The sequence below is a fragment of the Trachemys scripta genome, chromosome 3 (assembly GCF_013100865.1).
Source record: "Trachemys scripta elegans isolate TJP31775 chromosome 3, CAS_Tse_1.0, whole genome shotgun sequence".
Lineage (NCBI taxonomy): Eukaryota > Metazoa > Chordata > Testudines > Emydidae > Trachemys > Trachemys scripta.
Genome location: NC_048300.1, coordinates 42,296,864 through 42,316,297, shown reverse-complemented (window position 1 = coordinate 42,316,297; position 19,434 = coordinate 42,296,864). Strand labels below are relative to the sequence as shown.

Genomic DNA, 19,434 nt, shown 5'->3' with positions numbered 1-19,434 from the left:
TATATAGTTGCACACACAAATGGGTGTTATAAATGGCACATGCAAGAAGTGGTGGCTATATTTTGACAATTTGGTCTTTTACACAGGGAGCCATATTAAAAAAAAAAAAACAGCCTTTATCATGCCACAGTATGTCCTATCCTTCAAATGTAAGAGCATGCTGAGGTGTTTGTTCCTTACCATAGCAAATACTAACCCTTTAAAAGCTCCCAATGAACATGTGCCTAGTCAAATAATGTGATTCCACTGTCGCACAGGCCATTCCCACAAAGTTACTGCCAGGAGAGGACAGCCTAAAGAACTAGGGCCTTATCTACACAAGGAAATTGCACCAATTAAACTTACAGTGTTTTTTAAACAAGTGCAAAAGCGAGTATGGACACTTAGTTTACACCTATTCTTAATCAACTTAATCTACACTGCAATAAACCTGATTTAAACCAAAATGCACATCCACACAGTATTTACTGTACTGTAACTTAGGCCTTGTCTACACTACAGAGTTTCGACAAAACAGGGGAGGTGTACACATTACAAAGCTACTTTTGGCGGCAAAACTCTTGCTGTTTTGCCAACAAAATAAAACCACCTCGACAAGAGGCATAGAGCTTTTCGCTGCAAAGTTAAAGCAACAAAGCGTCAGTGGTGATGCTGCCGTTCATTATGTCACCATAACTGGCCTCCCCCAGTATCCCACAATTCCCACCGAGAGAGCTCTACTCACTGTTTTGAACTTGGCTGCTCTGCATCGAGCTATGCAGGCAGGCACCGCTCCCCTTTCAAAGCTCTGGGAAGCTTTGACATTCCTCAGCGTGGAGAGCTCACAGAGCTGCCAAGGACGCTGCTCCCAGCAGCTGAAGAGGCTGTGGGAGAACTCGGAGGGAATCACAGAACCAATCATGTGGAATCCTGCTCTCCTCGACACAAGGAACACAGCGGTAGGCAGAGCGGGCTGCTGGGGGGGGGGGGGAGCTGATGTGAGAGGGGGTGTCCCCCTCCTCCTGCCTCAGGATTGGTTGTTCAGGCTGCTGTCTGAACTTAGAGACAGCATGCTGACACACTCTCCACCAACACACACTGTTTCTGTCTCCCCCACAACACACACACACTTTGCTCCCCTCTCTCCCCCCTACATTTCAGTTGAAAAGCAGCTGGCAATGTATAGGATGCCCCTGGAACCATGGGACTGAGAAACCTTCATCATGTGACACTGTACCTGCCCCATGAGGCACTGCAAACCCTTCCCAAAGCACACTGCAGCCAGTTGCACAGTGGGATAGTTACCCACTGTGCACTGCTCTCTGTGTAGATGCAAGAGCTGCTATTGTGGATGCACTCTACCGACACAAGCAGCATAGTGTGGACATGCAACAGCAGTTTAATTAAAGCGGCATAACTTTTGTCGACAAAACTCTGTAGTGTAGACAAGGCCTAAATTGGTTTAAAACCATAACTTCTGTTTAACCGGTGCAACTTGCTTAGGTAGACAATGCTTATGCCGCAAAGTAGCAATACACTGGCTCCCTGGAATTGCACATTCAAATCCCAGCAGGGTCAGCTCAGCCTTTCCTTTTAAATGGATTTTGCTGGATTTTCTTTGGTTTGGTTCTAACTCCAGGTTAATATCTGTAGCAGAGGAGACACAGTGATGTTGTCTCATAGGTAAGGAACTCTTCAGCTTCCCTTTGGTACAGTATTTCATTCCTGACAGTGAGCCATTTATTGTTTCAATTGCTCCCCAAAAGGCCATTCAAAACAAGCAGCTTTTATTAGGCACTTGATAGAGGACTTTTGCATTAGCAGCTCTCACCTGGTAAAATAGCAGAGCTGGTATCCTCCTGATCATCGTCCATTTCCCCTTCCTCCACTGGCTCTAGATGCTCAGCTACGTGCTCCACTTCCTCACTCAGCTGAGGAAATACATTCCATTTTCATATGTACTTTTATATCATCACAATACCGATTATTTATTTGTATTATAGCAGTGCAGGGGGATGCAACTGAGATCGGAGCCCCATTGTGCTAGGTGCTGCACAAATACACAGGAAAAGAGCTTACAACATAAAGAGACTAGACCTGAGGATGGGAGAAAGGAAATATTATCCCCATTTCTGAGAGATTAAATTACTTGCCCAAGGGAACAACGGAAGTGTGAGAGCCTGAAATTGAACCCAGATTTTTCGAGTCCCAGTCCAGCACAACACCACCACTACCACCACCACCCTTTAAAAAAACAGCACTTTTCAACGGCATCTTCAGCCCACTTGAACCCTCAAAATTAAGATATTGTCTCATGATCTCAACATGTTCTTGAGTGGAGAGGTCCTTGTTTCAGAATATGTATTATTACAAATCACAATCTATGCCATAGGACAACGCATTAGCACACTGCAATCAGAAGGGAGTGCAAGAAATGTTATTGTTTTTAACAGATATTAGTGCAAGTTACTTCCGAGCACAGCCCAAACCACCTCCGCAGATGCATCATTACAAATGAACAGTCAAAAAGTCCACAAGTCGCTGCTCTTTATTTTTCAGCTCAGTGCAGCTGCTAACAAACAAGTCAGTGCTTTGGTCAATGTCGTAAGCTTGTCACATGAGATAGGCATCAATATACCATAAAGCATCTAGAAAAAAGAACTGGGGAACACATGGAACGCAAACAATGAAAACTTGGTTTTCCTTTTATTTAAGAAAAAAGTCCTTCCATCTTCTCCTCCCCAGGAGTCCCCCGTGGAAGCTGAAGGGCTAAGGATCCTTCCTTTGCACCACTTTGCACCAACTTTTGCCTTTCTCATTTTAAAATATACATTTTTTTATTTTAAACATTGTAATAAAATATACTAATTGATCATTTTCACTTTTTAGCAATTTTTATTACAGATCTCAAATAGTATTCATTTTACAGATGCAAAAATCTTCTTAGGCAAAGAGCCGGATTCTCCACTTTCTTCTTGCAACTTTGTGTAGTCACTCACACCTGCACAAAGTGAGCACAAAATGTTACCGCTGTTTCACACACACTTTGCACAGGTTTGACTGACTTCTCAGGGTGTGAGGCAGCAGAGACTCAGACCAGCAGAGAGAGAGAGAGAGAGAGAAAGAAAGAAAGAAAGAGGTTTTGTTGCCCCAGTATAACTTAAGGTGTGAATTTCAACATACTAAGGCCATGTCTACCCTAGCGAGCTTACAGCGGCACAGCTGTACCGATGCAGCTGCACCATTGTAACATCGCTCGTGTAGCTGCGCTATGCTGACGGGAGAGAGCTCTCCCATTGACATAATAAAACCACCTCCACACGAAGCAGTGCGGACTCTTATTTCAGTTTAAGAGTGGATTATTGCAGGTTAGTTTGAATAGATTAGGAACAGGTTTAGCTAATCCAAAATAAGACACTCTCTTATGCTGAAATAAGAGTGTCTGCAGAGCCTTTAGCACCAGTTTAATTAAAGACTATAGGAACATTTTGTTTGCCGCAAGGTCGGTGTGACTCTACCCGGCACAAGACTGCTGTGGACTAACTGTGTGTGCGGAGCCTGCTGACTCCCATTAATAATTCATTAATGACCTTTGATTTAGTCCTCTTTGATATGGGGCTAATCAAATGGCATTAACTAACTGTTAATACATTTCAGCTGGGTCCACAATGACAGCCCCTCACAGACTACTGTAGGGTAGTCACACCGCTGCTTGCCATGAACTGATTGTTACTGTAGACAAGCCTTTTATCAGTTTAAAAGTTGACTCAAGTTATACTTGTGCAACTTCCTCATGTAGAAAAGACCTAAGGGACTTATCAAAAGTCACAGACCTAGTCAGTGGCAGAACCAGAAATAGTTTCCTCAACTCCTGACTTCTAATCTTCTCTCACCATTAGACACACTTCCTCCTAATATACAGACACTTCATCTACCTATATTGTCTAGTTAGGGGGTTAAAGGCATTTGGTATTCTGGGCTCTGCCACTGCCAGACTGTGTAACTATGGCCTAATTACTTAACCTCTCAAAGCCCCAGTTTAGCTCTCTGTAAAATGAAAATATTAGTATCTACTCTACACAGGTGTTTGAAGATTTAATTAATGTAAAATGCATTGAAATCCTCAGATGAAAGGTCCTACAAAAGCACAGAATCTAATTAACACAACAGACGGTTCATTCTTTCTTTAAACCTGTAACTTGGTCACATCAGGTCTAAACACAGAAAACCACGTGCAATGAGAGATTTTGAGTAGAGTGGAACTTGGGAAGCTGAATAAGCCGCAATTGTTTCCAATTCACAGCAACATGCAAATTGCAATGAGAGAGAACTTCCATGTCAAATTAAATTAACCTATGGAAAAAATGACCGCAAGAAATTTCAGTGTAACATCAAAGTAGAAAACATATTATGATACAACATTTATTACACTCTCAGGGTAAATCTACAATGACCCTTCTTTAATATGCAGGAATGGAAGAAAGATGAAAAATCAAAACAGAGAGCATTTCAATGCACTTCAGAAGCAAAATACAACATTTGGAGTTCTGCACTGGTAAGACATCTATTTTTACAAGCCTCTTACACTTAAAACCATCAAAGGACTGTCAGCCCAAAGTGTATGAAGCAGTAACCCTTGGGCCCAGATCCACAAAGGGACTTAGGTGCCTAAGTGCCTTCGTGGATCGCACCCTTAGTAACTAGGTGAGCTTTGCTGGTGGTCTGATGCTTGTAAGGACAACTGTCTTCACTGGCAGTCCAGAAAACTCATTTGACCACAAACGTGCATACAAAATACACTCCAAACCACTAAGAATCACATGTAGCACTGGATTTCAAAAGCTTAACTCGATCATGGGGAAAGCCATTACATCTTGGGAGCACAGCATTCAATCCAGAATGAGTGTATGCAACCTGACAAGACCTATTTCGTAGCCAGTCCCATCTGCATACACACTAAGCTACAGTCCACCAATAACAGGATAGCAGGAGCAGTATTACCATGCAAGTTTATTCTGGTTTCTTCAAATGTACCGGTATATGCCCAAATGAATGTAAGTTGCGTTGTAACTATTCACAGATGCACATCAGTGGCAGTCACCTTCTCAGATCAACATACGTATACTGCGTACGTACCATGGACCAGCCAAATATGGTGATAGCTGCCCAACATACGATATTCCACCGCATACTTAGGTGACAGGCAAGGACATTAAGTGTGGGGTAATTCAAGACACAGGGTTTCAGCATCATGCAAGACCCAGAACTGGAATTGATCTCAGCACTGACATTTCTACTGGTGATACAATGATTACAGAAATTTCATTCCCAGTCTCCAGCAGCTGGGAGAAGTGGGAGAGAATAGGCTCTGCATTTTCACACCACCTAAAAGCATGTCAAAGTTCTGTGGCAGTCTCAAGAGAGAGATAATCACTCTAGAACGAATGCAGCACTCCTAACTGTTGTTGGTGCAGAAAGGAGGAAGTAGAATTACATGAGGAAACTGGCAGCCCAGGATAAAACTAAAGGTGACAATTCTAGGATCTCTGTGTAAGCCAGGGGTCGGCAACCCTTCAGAAGTGGTGTGCCGAGTCTTCATTTATTCACTCTAATTTACGGTTTCGCATGCCAGTAATACATTTTAACCTTTTTAGAAGGTCTCTCTCTATAAGTCTATAATATATAACTAAACTATTGTTCTATGTAAAGTAAATAAGGTTTTTAAAATGTTTAAGAAGCTTCATTTAAAATTAAATTAAAATGCAGAACCCCCCGGACTGGTGGCCAGGACCTGGGCAGTGTGAGTGCCTCTGAAAATCAGCTTGCGTGCCACCTTCGGCACGCATATGCCATAGGTTGCCTACCCCTGGTCTAAGCTAATATAACTCAGGTCATTGGCATCGTGGAAGGAAATCACTGTTTAAGCGTGGAACCTTGCTAGAGTCAAATGAGCAAAGGAAAGCTCACATTTAGATGTTCTATGCCCCTCAGCTGAAAAGAAAAAGAAGGATAAAAGGAAAACACACAGAGAAGAGGAGAAGCCACAGTGGGTGAAATTCATCCTGGTGTGAAAGGTCAATGTAAGGGGGCTCTCTGCACTGAGCGGAGGAGGGCTGGTAGCAGCCACCTAACGGGTGTCAACACTGACTTGGGAGATGGGGCAGATCAGGGGGGATACAGAACCCATGCTTCAGGGGCAGTTACAGAAATAGCAGCACCACATGCTCTTCACCCACTTCCTACCTTTAGGTGAGTGAAGTGAATTTCATCCAGTCAGAGAAAACCCTGCTGGGAGGTATAAATAAAGGGAGAAATGTTCTGTTTCACTTGTTTGTGCATGAGGTTATTTAAATCTTTTAATGTCTTCTAGTCTAACATGAGAAATGGGAGAAGAACTGATAAATGTTGATAGGCTAAACTAGGGCTTCCTACAGTGCAAGCCCAAGGCCAAATGTAGCCTGCAACTTTCTAAAATGAGGTAAACAGCTGTGTGGCGACGGCAAAGGTGACCAGCTACAGGTTTTTATTGCCCATTAACTTAAACAAGACAATTTCTATGCATCTACCAAGAAAGATACAAGTACAAGCAAGTATAATATTATGTTATATATGAGTTTGATAGGCAGACTAGGCACAGGATTACAATTGGGCCTTCAGTATCACTTTTCATGTCTGACAGACCCCTCCTTTATTATAAAAGTGATAAAGTCACCTGTCAACTGTATGTACCTTTACTTTCTACAATATTACAATTGACTGTATTTTAACTGACATTTCCTTGTTTTTAAATACAAATATGTATTTGCCTGTATCAAAAAACATCATGTTTGTTTCCTATGTATTTAAATACAAGGACCCTAGGGATCAGGGCTCTACCATACAGAGAAAGCTGGTGGATGCCTTGGGCAGCAAAATTATTCACAAGATCTCTTTGGGTGACTGCAGGTTGGAAGGAATGGACACTTTCCAGTTTGCCTAGGGCAACATAAAGCCAATAGCCAGCCAGTTTTGCTATGGCTCTAAAATTAAAACGTGACCTAGTTGACTTTCTATGCCTCAGGTGACTTATCAAAGTCACTGACGATCTGGATAACCAGAAGATGAATGTTTAATAAGGGCAGTGACTGGAGCCAAGATGAATATACTGCAATTGCTTTTAAATTGACTGAAAGGGGAATAACACACATACGGTCAAGTTAGAGCTGTGTTCATCTTGAGCCTAGCTACACGGCAATTAGCTGCAGTGTTATTTCATTGTAGATTTGGGGTTTACCCTCAATGTGCACATCCCTGGATTGTTGCACCTAGCTAGAAAGGGCTGCACCATAAAAGGCTGCTAGGAATCCAGCCGGCACCTTCTTGCTCTTATCTCCGTCGCTGTCTTGCCGTTTTTCAACCACCGCCGCAAAAGCGTTTTCCGGTGCACAGCTGCTCAGCGCGTTTGGGAGTTTGCTCGGCAAACAAAAGACCCCACTGGCGTGCAAGGCGGCTTGCATTCCTTACGCACATGGACTCACACGGTCAAATCAACTTCTTTCCCTCCCCTCCCCCGCCGCCCGCCAGTACCTCCTGGTAGGATGCGGAGATCTCTTGGCTTAGCATGGCATCAGCGGCGGGAGCTGGAACCAGCCTCTGCAGCAGCCCCCGGGGGCTGAGAGGGGGAGCGGCAGGCGCACAGCAGCGAGGCGCCCGAGGCTCTGCAGTACCAGACCGATCCCTCACGGAGCGTCCAGCCGGCGCCGCCCCGCGCGCCTCTCACCCGCTATCTCCTCCGCCTGCTGCTGCCCCAACCCTCTTCTCTCAGGCTCATCAGTGGCAGCATAGGCGTGAGACGCGCAGGATTCTGGGAAATGTAGTTTAAAACCGACCGGGCCGGGCCCCTGCTCTGTCCTGACGTGCGGAACGCCCAACAAGCCCTTGAGCTGCAGCCGCGGATGGGTTAAAGCAGCCTATGGACGGTGCAGGGTGCAGCATGTCTGCGGTGCGCACCACCACGTTCAACAGGATTTCTCCACTAGAGACAGCAGCCCAAGGGTCTCCCCGCGTGAGCGCTAGGAGAGGCGGGGTGAATATGAGACCTGCCACTCCCAGGAATTCAAAAATGATGTCAGGCCCCCCAAAAACACGAGATGGGCTTAACATAATAATGATGGTTTCTTTTTTATTCGCCTTCTGTTTTTGGAACATTTAGGGTTCAGAGTTTCAAGTTTCTCTCTTCGTCTAAGAGGCCTGGCAACCTGCTTTTTAAAAAAATGAAAGGTGAGGGTATCACATAATCACAGGATTCTGGGAGCTGGGCAGTGGTGGATTAAGAGTTACTGGGGCCCTGTGCTGAGCTTCATTTTTGGGGCCCCTCCTTGGGACCCAGCCAAGAAAAAGAACATTCTTTCTTATCTCCCCCCTGCCCCTGTTTTTCATTCTTTTTTTCTTCATCTTCCTCCTATAAGTAAGAGGAAGTAAATGAAAATAAAGTGAGGTACCTTGATTGTTTGTGTGGTCTAACTTATTTTTCCACAGACCACTTGAAAATCACTGAGGGTCTCGGCAGACCACTTAATGATTTTTCCAAATATTGTTTGTACCGTTAGCTAACTATTGTAAAGCGCTTTGGATAAGCGCTTTATTAAAAAAAAGTACAAAAACATTGGGGTGCAGGGTCTGGCCGGGAGTTAGATTGCAGGGGGGGGCTCAGGGCTAGGGCAGGGGTTGGAGTGTGGAGCACTTACCTGGGGCAGCTCCCATTTGGTGCAAGAGGTGCGGGTGTGGGGGGGTGCAGGAGTCAAGGTGGGCAGTGGGGGGGGGATGAGTGAGGGGTGCAGGAGTCAGGGTTGGGAGCGTGTGGGGGGGTGCAGGAGTCAGGAGGTTGGGGTGTGGAGCACTTACCTGGGGCAGCTCCCATTTGGTGCGAGGGGTGAAGGTGGGAATGTGGGGGGGGAGGTGCAGGAGCTCCAATTTGGTGTGAGGGGTGGGGATGTGGGGGTTCAGGAGTAAGGGGGGGGAGTATGTGTAGGGGGAGTGCAGGGCCCTGCCTTTGCTCTGCACTACCCCGATTCCACCCTCTTCCCCTAAGCCAAGCCCCTGCCTTTTCCCCGCCTCCTCCCCCCAGTACGCAGCAGCCCCGCCCCTCCCTGGAGCGACCTGAGCGCTGGCAAACATCTGTTTGGTGGCAGGGGAAGCGCTGGGGGGAGTGGCGGGAACGCATGGAGAGGCCAGGACTAGGGCGCACACACACACACAATTTCCTCAAAAAATATGGGAAATTCATGGCCCCAAAACTTATTAATGCAGAGTTCAGGCTGCCTGCCATTGTCTCATACCTAGGCTTGGCAGAATTCAATTGTGTAATTTCAACAAATAATACTGATGTTTATTTTTTTCTATTTAAGTTTTCACAGTTGTGGGAAATTCTTGGGTGTTTGGGGAGTCAGTTAAGATTCAAAAAGTGAAAGGTTTATAACCATTAAAACACAAGTTGTCAACATCACATGAAAATATACAGAGTAAATATCCTTAAATCAAATTCTCAAGTAGCATTTTTCTTAATTTGGCTACTGTAAATTTTGATTACTACTGATGGAAATATTTTTGTTGGGGGTGTGTGTGTGTGTGTGTGTGTGTGTGTGTGTGTGTGTGTACAGTGACGCTGATGTTTATCAGCATTCACTGTTAAAAATGTCATTTGTCCAAGCCTACTAAAACCCTTCTAGAACAAAGGCGCCTATATTTAAATCTCTAAAAACCAGGGAATAAACAGTTATGGTAAAACAAACTTGAACCTCTGAAAAACAGTACATACTTCCCCCCCCCCCACCCCTTCCTTCCAACTTTAGTTCTGCCCTCTTTGAGTCATGCCTCAACCTGCTGTTGACCAATATATGCTGGCTAGTATATATATGTTATACTGATAGTATGTTTTATCTGCACCCTACACGTTAAGCATAAATAGAGCAGTTACATAGCCTAAATTGGCCTGTCCCTTTATAATCTGTTCACTTATGCTATGTATCCCATAACACCTTGCATTAGTTAAAGTAGGCTGTGGCTTAAGTAGATAGGAAAGCTGTCAGGATCAGGACATATGTTTACTTTATCATAGCAACAGAAAGGGAGTTACCCTCACAAGCCTATCTACCCTGGGACAGACCTCGGAGGTGTTTTCATGCCTATTAGTACCTAGAATTGCATATGTTCAGAACAAAGATAAAGGGTACACCATGGTACTAGAAAAGCAAGGTAAAAAGCTAGTTGGTTAAATCTAGTTTCAGATGATGTATATAGTACATTTTACTGGTAAACAAGGAGGATATAAAGAGAGGGCTTTAAGCGGTATACCTTTGGGAGCACGCCTTCCACATAAGGTGAATATAACATCACTCCATGAGACAGCTTCCCCGAGACTGGTATCATATAGAACAGCGGTTCTCAAACTTCAGCAAGCTGAGGACCCCCATTTTGATTTAAAATTTTTCGTGGACCCCCTGCTCCTTCACCGAGGCTCCGCCCCTGCCCTACCCCTTCTCCAAGCCCCTGCTCACTTCATCCCCCCTCCCTCGGTCGCTCGCTCTCCCCCACCCTCATTCACTTTCACCAGGCTGGGGCAGGGGGTTGGGATGTGGGGGGAGGTGAGGGCTCCGCCTGGGTGTATGGGCTCTGGGCTGGGGCCAGGGATGATAGGTTTGGAGTAGAGGAGGGGGCTTTGGGCTGGGGTGGGGGGATGCGGGCTCTGGGAGGGAATTTGGGTGCAGGAGAGGACTCGGGGCTGGGGCAGGGGGTTGAGGTGCGAGGGCGTGAGGGATGAAGGGTCCTGGCGGCACTTACTGCAGCTCCCAGAAAGCATCAGCCAGGTCCCTGCAGCCCCTGGCAGAGGCGCAGCCAGTGAGGCTCTGTGCGCTGCCCTCGTGCCTGCAGGCGCTGCCCTCGTGCCTGCAGGCGCCGCCCCCACAGCTCGCATTGGTCACGGTTCCCAGCCAATGGAAGCTGCAGAGCCAGCACTCGGGTGGGGGCAATGTGCGAAGCCTCCCTGGCCACCCCTGTACCTAAGGGCCACAGGGACCTGGTGATCACTTCTGGGAGCCACATGGAACCAGGGCAGGTAGGGAGCCTGCCTTGGATGGAGCGGGAGGAGTTGAGCAGCGGGGCCTGCAGACCCCCGGAGTTCTCTCGCAGACCCCAGTTTGAGAAACGCTGATATAGAACCTTTTTCCTTCACTGTATTATTATTGGCTTGGACCAATAAATCTGACTGATGTTGGTTTATTTGGCCTCTGGAATATATTTCATAATGAACCAGTGTGGTCAAGAAATCAACACTGCTCCTCACTGACACTGCTCCTCAGACTATAAAGTGCACCATGGGCATGCAGCATATCGGTACAGGAGGAGAAACTGTCAGACCATATCCTCAGTAAGGCAAACATCTCATTTAGAGGGCAGGCTTAGTGAACACCAGCTGGCTACACCTGACCTGTACTCGACCACTTCACCTGCTCTGCCCAAACCACCCCATAGTTACCAGATGTTACTACCCCCTGACCTTTGTCCTAAGGACTCCTTCTGGAACAGCCTCTTTGCACTAACCTCTGCCCTGTAGTGATGATAGATTATTGTACTCCTCTGCTTGCACAACCAATGAAACAGCACAGAAACGGGGGGTCTGTGTAGTGATTCCTTTGGGCGCAGATGCATTTCTCATATTGCCATGTGAACTGTGGCAACCTGCTGCAAATAATCTTGTGTCAGTCAGTACAGTTGTCCCCTACACAGTGAAGGGCAGTTGGGAATGCATGCAGACAAATGAGAATACAATCCTGTGGGGCACAACACATCATATGAAATGTCACATTTACTTAGTCATTTCTTATGCCTGATTATAGGACGGTCCAGGCTGAAATATACAGTACATCCTCAGTTCCAGGGAGCCAAAATGTAAGTTGCAAGGCTGAGCTGTGTGCACTTCTTTGTTTTCAGAGGTTTAAGTATAGGTGCACTTCCCATTCTGCAAGTGCATGAGGCACTGCCAGTCGAACTTATTTTAGCGTTAAAGATTTGGGCAGTGAATATCAAATCTGGCCTTTACATAATATTTTTCATTCAGAGACACCCCAAAGCACTTTAGAAGCTCAAAAATATATGTTGGGAGGAATTGCTGACACCTAATTATTTCGAGTTCTCTTTCAAGAAACTCAAGACAATCTATGATATACCTGGGCAGGGCAAAACTTTCCCCATTCTCTTCCTTCCACCCCAGCAGCATAGTATTGTAAGCTCAAAAGTTTGTTTCTCTCATCAACAGAAGCTGGTCCAATAAAAGATATTACCTCACCCAACTTGTCTCTATAATATCCTGGGACCAACACGGCTACAACAACACTGCATAGTCCTCTCCAGTCACTGATATGCTGATCAATCACCAGGTGATAAAATATCTCCTTTGCACAGACAGATGGCTGTCTTCTAACAGAGGCCTGGAAAAATTGTTCCTTCTTCTACTCTGGAGTCTTCAGCAGATTAACATCTTCTAATGCTGCCTGTGGGGTAGAAAGGAATGTTTCAAGTTGTAGAGCACCAAGTGATTTTATCTCAAAAATCAATGAAAATTTATAGTTTAGAGAAACAAGAAATGGTAGGCCAAATCTTAGTAATCGTCTTTCAATGTGACTTCAGAGATGTGACTCCCACTATTTTAGTCACAAGGGATTCTCTGCCATTGTAATGCTGACAGATCCTGGTCGTTGGCGGATCAAACTGTGGACCTCGGAGCTTAGTGCATGAGCCTCTACCTCATGAGCTAAAAGCCAACAGGCTGTTAGTTAAGGCGGTAGAGCAGACTCATTTGATCTCTCTCTCTAAGTGGTCTCGGAGTCACTAGATGGGACAGAACATGACACCCTGGAGATGTGTGGATTACACCTTGCCTTCGGGATACCATGATTAAAACCAAGCAATATAACAATACAGTCAGAGGTAATAATTATGATTAAAGAAAGAAAACACACAAAGAAGCAATAATGGTTCTGTCATAGATAACTAAAGCAGTTTATAGATGGGCAAAATAATTTAATTTAAGGGTTGGTGAATTCTTTTTGATATATTTGTGACGGGATCTCCAGGGTTCAGCATGGGACTGTGGAACCGCTGTGTCCCCTTAACTCTCCAGCCTTGGCTGTCTCTCACAATGCTTTGATAATAACAAGCAGCAAACCCCTCCAGGCGCTGTTATCACTCAGCACAACCGCATGTGGAGTCCCACACCCAGCTAGATTGCATGAATGCTCCCATAGCCCTAATATCAATATTATTGATAACTTAAATAGCTTATTAATGATTAATGGTGAGCAATCTTAACTAAGTCCTATGAAACCAAATAAAATATTTAACTCAGTTAAAAAAAGTCATTCAGGGAGTTGTCTTGAGACAAGTAAATTAATATCAAGCATCTTAAATCCAAATTAAATCCCACAATTTCTGCCTGTTTACTAAGTTAGCTTATGTCTCCTCTCCAGAAATACATTATGTAAACAATAGGGTATTTAACAACAGATGTTCTTAATACCTTAAATTACAATAGCATTTCAATATGCCATTAAAATCACGACAAGAAAATGTATATCTGATTCCTTGGGGTGCTTTGCTAACTTAATCTAGCCCTGGATGCTGAACTAGAAGTTGCTGCTTCTTCTTGATGCTCTTCTACGCTCCTTTTTGCTCTTTGGCTAATAGCTGTTACTTGTTTGCTTGCAGAGATGAACAGGAGGAGTTGTGAGGAGTACTGTAAAGTTGAAGAATGGGGGCAGCCTGGTGCTGCTGGTTTGCTTAATTCAGCAAATTTTATATTCCTTTCCTTTCGTAGCTTTACGGGAGGAGGAAGGCATGCCTATTTCAGAGCTTGGCTGAATTAAAAAATTAGCAGCTGTCATTCTTTCACTGTCTCGGCACCTTTCTGAGATTGTCAGCAGTTTCAGCTCATGCACAGATGATCTGCTACAACAGATGCAGCAGGGTTGTAATTTTTCCTCAACTTGATAGTTATACTGCCTTTGTTGTGGGAGATTATCAGAACATATTTGAAGTCTGAGTTTTCTTTTATTCGGTCCATTTTCTGATATATCCCTTTAGTTCCTTGCTAGCTTATTGGAGTTGAAATTCTGCTTCAAACGGGTGCAAATACCTGTATGTCGTATATCATGGTTTTCAGTTTTCAAAAGTATTTTTTAAACTTTATTACTCCTTAAAGAAAGTTTTTAAACTTGAATCGTCATTAAAGAAGTTATTGTCCCTTCTTAACAATCTTTGGATAGGTGACTTGTCTCTCTCAGTTTGGTAAGGAAGTAGTTTAAGCCAGATAATCAATTAAATTCCCTAATTAATATAAATATTCTATACTCAAATGGCTTTTATATGAGTAACCAGTTGTAGCATCAAATGACCTTACTCAATGATATAAGAAAGTTATTACATTAGAAGGTTTGCAGTTAGAGACAAATATACATCTCAAAAGAAGCTGATGAACTATTAAGCATTTAAATGACAGGCATAGGTTTTTCACCTTCAAGTGGAACATGAACTTAGAAGTTACAAAGATCTGCTACAAAACATTCCCCAGCCATAAATGTTTTCCTTAATATTTGAAGAATTAAGTCTTTAGAGAGTTTATAAAAGGGGTTAATTTTAATAGGATTTTTTCTAGCATATTTTCTGTGTGTTTGAAACCAACATTTTTTTTCTTGCAAAGAGAGCGGGGTTGTAAAAGGCCTACTTTTATGGCTCTTGATAATACAATTCCTAAACATTCCTACAAAGTCCTTTGCTTGAGATAAAACTCATCTCTATAGTAGACTTGCATCTCATATCAGATGTGCTTTGGTCCTTTGTCCAAAATGACCCTCAGATTTAAAATCTGCCATTTGCAGTACATTTACTACTTGCAATTAAAAACTTCACTGAGGCATTCTATAGAAAACATAAATCATAACAACCAAGGTTTACATACATCTTTCAAAACATAACATAAAATAAAATAAACTAAAATATAGAAAGTTAAGGCACGATAGAACTTATAAAAGCTGCATTTCAGATATTATGGCTGTGGGGTGGTTATCCTCCTTTGACCCTTTGGTAGTTTGTCACTAGTTGACAGAAGGCAGATTTCTTTAACTTGAACATTTCATACAATTAAATAAGGAACTGATAACATCAGACTGTGTTGTTATTTTTCTAAGCATCCTGTATAAATATTGAGTATATTTTAAATTCATAAAGATGCAAGCAAGTTTGTAATGACCTAATATTATAAGAATAAATTATAATAGTTTTACTGATAACTATTTTTGACTTAATATTGAGGTCTGTCTCCTACATGCCACTGCCTGAAATAGTGTTAAGACCACTACTGGTAAAAGGTCCTTGGCCTGTGGGCCCCAAGCCCCTCCTGTCTAGGCCAAAAACATGTATTGATTTTTTAAAATAAAATAAATATAAAAGATTTACTTCATGGGCTGGTGACCTGAAATGCAGCTGCTTCTGAACAGGCAAATGTGGGCAGATGGAATAAAGGCATGCTACCAGGTAGATAAAAGTATTAACTTGTGGCCTTACTTTGATGTGGAACATGAAAAGGGAAGGAACTTTTTTTTCTTTTCCTGGACAAAAAAGTAATATCCTCTTTCATTGCCTTGGCAGGGCCTTCTATCTCTGCTGGACTAAGGCAGCCACCTAGCCTCTTTGGGCAAGGACACTGAACCAACAGGAGAAAAGACAAAGGGTTAGGGACGACCTGCTGCAGGACATGCAGAGGGATTCTGACCACAGGTTGAACCAACAGCTGAAATTCCAGCAGCAAATGAAGAAGCAGAAGAGGAAAAGGGAGGTAACGGACAGGGAGAGGGAGGAGAGGCTGGTGGCAGAGTACTTTGAGCATGACAGGGTGAGAATGGAGCAGGAGCTGACAGCAGCACAGGGAACTCATTCACCAACACTGGAAGCAGCAGAGGGAAATGTTTGAGTGACTGCTCATTGTGATGGTCAGCAAGCAGCAGACCCTAATACCTGCATCAACACCATCCCCCGAGGACCGTCCTCCACACTTCACATCCTGCAGCCAATGTAGCCACTGGACAATTGTGGGGGGCAGGGTAGGCAAAGATTCAGTTGATGAACTCCTGGAATGGAAATGTGTATGATTAGAAGTATACCCTGTTCACTCTGTCCCCGTCCAGCCACAGTAGAGAACAGCTACACTGGTGGTGGCAATTCCATTTCCAGTGACATTGCACAGATTGTCATCACTGTTGGTTTTCATTGCACGTTGCACTTTTCACTTTTATTAACAATTGCAGTCTCTAGTATTGGCAGCTGGAACACCTGTATTTGTTTTTAATAAAGTACTGGTTGTACAATTCATTGGGGTGTTAGTACTTGGGAAACAAAGAGTAGGCAGGAGGTTTAATCCAAATTCTCATAATAATAGCAAATAGATAAATTCAGATGTACGCTACAACACTACAGCACCACATTGCTCCGTGCATTTCCCGGCAGAAAGCAAGGATATGTGGTTGTACAAAGCATCCTTTACTTCCCTGTATCTCTTGGACCCAGCCCCAGTGAGCAGCTCTCCAGTACGTATCACACCAGGCGGACAACTATCTTCACCTTCAGTGTTCACCCCACCTTTGGACTACTCTGAGGAGGAGTCCTCTGACTCCCGGATCTCTGTCCAGGGATCTCCTACCCTCCATAGAAGAGACTTCTTCCCTGTTACCTACCCTCAAAGGGAAATTCCAAGGGAGAAAGTACCAGTGAGGCAGGGCTCATGATATGACCAGCAGTGGATGCTCCATCCTCTACCTTATGGACCCCCTCAATGCCCTTCTTAATGGGCTCTCTATTACTGTCAGTTCTCAAGGACTCCTAGTGTCACTCGTGGGGAATACAGAAGAAGACACCTGCCTGTTCCATCACTTTCTCTTCAACAACCTCAACCTCGAGAGGAAACTTTTGAGGAGCAAGAGGTCAGAGTGGACAAGGAGGTGACACCTCAAACAAATATCACTGTCACCATATGAGGCTGTAATGCCTCCTCTACCTTCTTTGGCTAATGATTTTAAACAGTGTCAGGAACTGATGAAGCATACTGACTTGCTAGAGATTCCCTTAAAAAAGGCCTAAGAATCGCAACAAACTTTTGGCATTTTACATACAACATCCTCTGGTTGAGTAACTCTACAAGTGAATGAAGCTCTACTGGATCCTGCCAAAACCATATGGCAAACCCTTGCCACCACACCACTCCCTTGCAAGCGGGCTCACGGTATTACATCCCAGCAAAATACGTGGAATTTTTGTTCTCCCACTCTCCACCAAATTCTTTAGCTGTGGAGGCTATCAACGAGCATGGCAGGCAACATCTTTCAAAGTCTGCACCCTGTGATAAAGACTAGAAGTGCCTTGACCTATTTGGTTGTAAGAGCTACTTTTCAGCCACTCTGCCATTTTGGATTGCAAATTACCAAGGTCTAATGGTGAAGTACAACTATTCCAATTATGACAAATTCAACAGTTTTAGTGAACACTTACCTGTAGAATACTGTGAGCAGTTCAAGACCATCATAGCTGAAGGTCAGTTCTTAGAAAAAGACGATTTTGATAGCTTCCCTAGATGCAGGAGACACAGTAACCCACTGCACATCTATTGATGTTGTCATGAGTAGAGCACTTTGGCTAGAGCTATCTGGTTTTCCTAGGGAGGTCCAGAATACTGTAGAAGACTTCCCTTTTGATGGACTTAAATTCTCCTATGAGTCAACAGATGAATCTCTCCAGACTTTGAAAGATTCCAGAGCCACACTTAGAGCCCTTAGCGTATACATGCCTGCAAACAAAAGAAAATTTAGCAGATCACAAATGGCAAAGAGATCTCGTCCAGTTCAGTTCTTTACATACCCTAGGCCTACGGAACCACCGAAAGGCAGGCCTAGGTGTCAAAAGAAGAGACTACCTACTGTGACTGCTACCACCACACAGCTGTCCTCTTCATCCAACCGTCAATTTGGACGGCTTGGTTGAGGGCTTGGAACATCCCCACCTCCTGAACGTTCACTTGCACTCACCTCCCTCCCTTTGGAGATGATTCTCCCATTTTCAACCTGCTTGGGAACAGATTACATCTAACAGATGGGTGTTGGAGGCCATAACATCAAGTTACTCAATCTGTTTCACTTCTATCCCTCACCCCACCCTCTTTACCGACCCTCTTTATCTCATGAACAGTTACTGAGACAAGACGTCATCTCTCTTCTATGCATAGGAGCCATAGAAACAGTTGCATTCCAGCAGAGAGGGAAGGGATTCTACTCCAAGTATTTTCTGGTACCCTAAAAAAAGAGAGGATGGAGAGACCAATATTAGATCTCAGACTGATAAACACCTTTGTGGAATCACAGAAATTGAGGATGGTGACTCTCAGATATTATTCCACAGTTAGATTCCAGGAATTGGTTCATGGCGCTCAACCTACAGGTTATATATTTTCATGTCACAATTCTCCCCTCTCACAAAAGGTTCTTTGTTTTACAAGCAGTCAGGGTCACTTCCAGTATTGAGTGTTTTCCTTTGACCTCTTCTTTGTCCCAAAGGTATTCCCAAAGATCATAGCAGTGATAGCTGCTTACCTACGATGGCCAGGGATAATAGACTTCCCCTATTTTGATGACTAGCTGCTCAAGGGCCAGTCATACAATGACATTCTCTGCAGTACAGCCAGCCATATCCCTGTTCCACAGGATAGGTCTCCAAATAAACACCTAAGTCCACTTGGAGCACAGTACAATAGATAATCTTTATAGGGGCTTCTCTGAACACCGTAACAACTAGGGCTTACCTTCAGGCAGACACTAAAAACCTAATTTCGAAGATTTAAATAACCCCACAGATGCTGACAAGAAATTGTCTCCAACTATTAGGACATATAGTAGTGTGTGTACCTTTATAACCCAACATGACAGGTTATAATACTTAGTCCTGTCATGAGTGCAGGGGACTGGACTAGATGACCTCTCAAGGTCCCTTCCAGTTCTATGTTCCTATGATTCACCTGTGGAGGGATTTTCAGTATTTGCCCACAAAGACAAGGTTTATGAAAGGTTTTGATTAATATATAACCACAATTAAAGAAGTCTATTCCTGTATGGGATTTAAACTTGGTCCTTAATTGTCTTATTAATTCAGAGATTCTAATGCATGAAGAATTGTAACCTGATTGATGTAGAAAATTTTGGGTAAAAAATTAGGATGTGGTTATACAGAAGACTTTTTCTTAAAGAAAACTGTAAAGTAATCTACCATTAATGTCTCCAGTTCCCCAACCTGTGGGCAGAAGTTATGGCCACCTAAAATACCACTAGATTAGTAAAAATATAGTTAGTTGGGTTTCTAATGACCAAGGGATGACCACATGGTAAA

The 19,434-nt window shown here is 43.8% G+C and overlaps 1 protein-coding gene across 6 annotated transcripts in view; it reads right to left on the bottom strand.

The window, feature by feature from the left end:
* The window catches only part of PACC1 (proton activated chloride channel 1), a 99,335-nt gene that overhangs the window by 44,336 nt on the left and 35,565 nt on the right, over window positions 1-19,434 (bottom strand). For 2 of the 6 annotated variants that reach the window (XM_034764529.1, XM_034764533.1), the window contains 6 exons: window positions 17,976-18,347; window positions 17,551-17,845; window positions 16,024-16,136; window positions 15,574-15,712; window positions 11,557-12,506; window positions 1,811-1,910 (listed from right to left, as the gene is read on the bottom strand). In XM_034764529.1, coding sequence (XP_034620420.1) covers window positions 1,811-1,910; window positions 11,557-11,664 — 208 coding nt within the window. In that variant the 5' untranslated portion in view covers window positions 11,665-12,506; window positions 15,574-15,712; window positions 16,024-16,136; window positions 17,551-17,845; window positions 17,976-18,347. Of the gene's footprint in view, window positions 1-724; window positions 1,272-1,810; window positions 1,911-7,545; window positions 8,366-11,556; window positions 12,507-15,573; window positions 15,713-16,023; window positions 16,137-17,550; window positions 18,348-19,434 lie in introns of those variants that run through there. The other 4 variants (XM_034764530.1, XM_034764528.1, XM_034764531.1 and 1 more) reach the window with 4 other exon arrangements.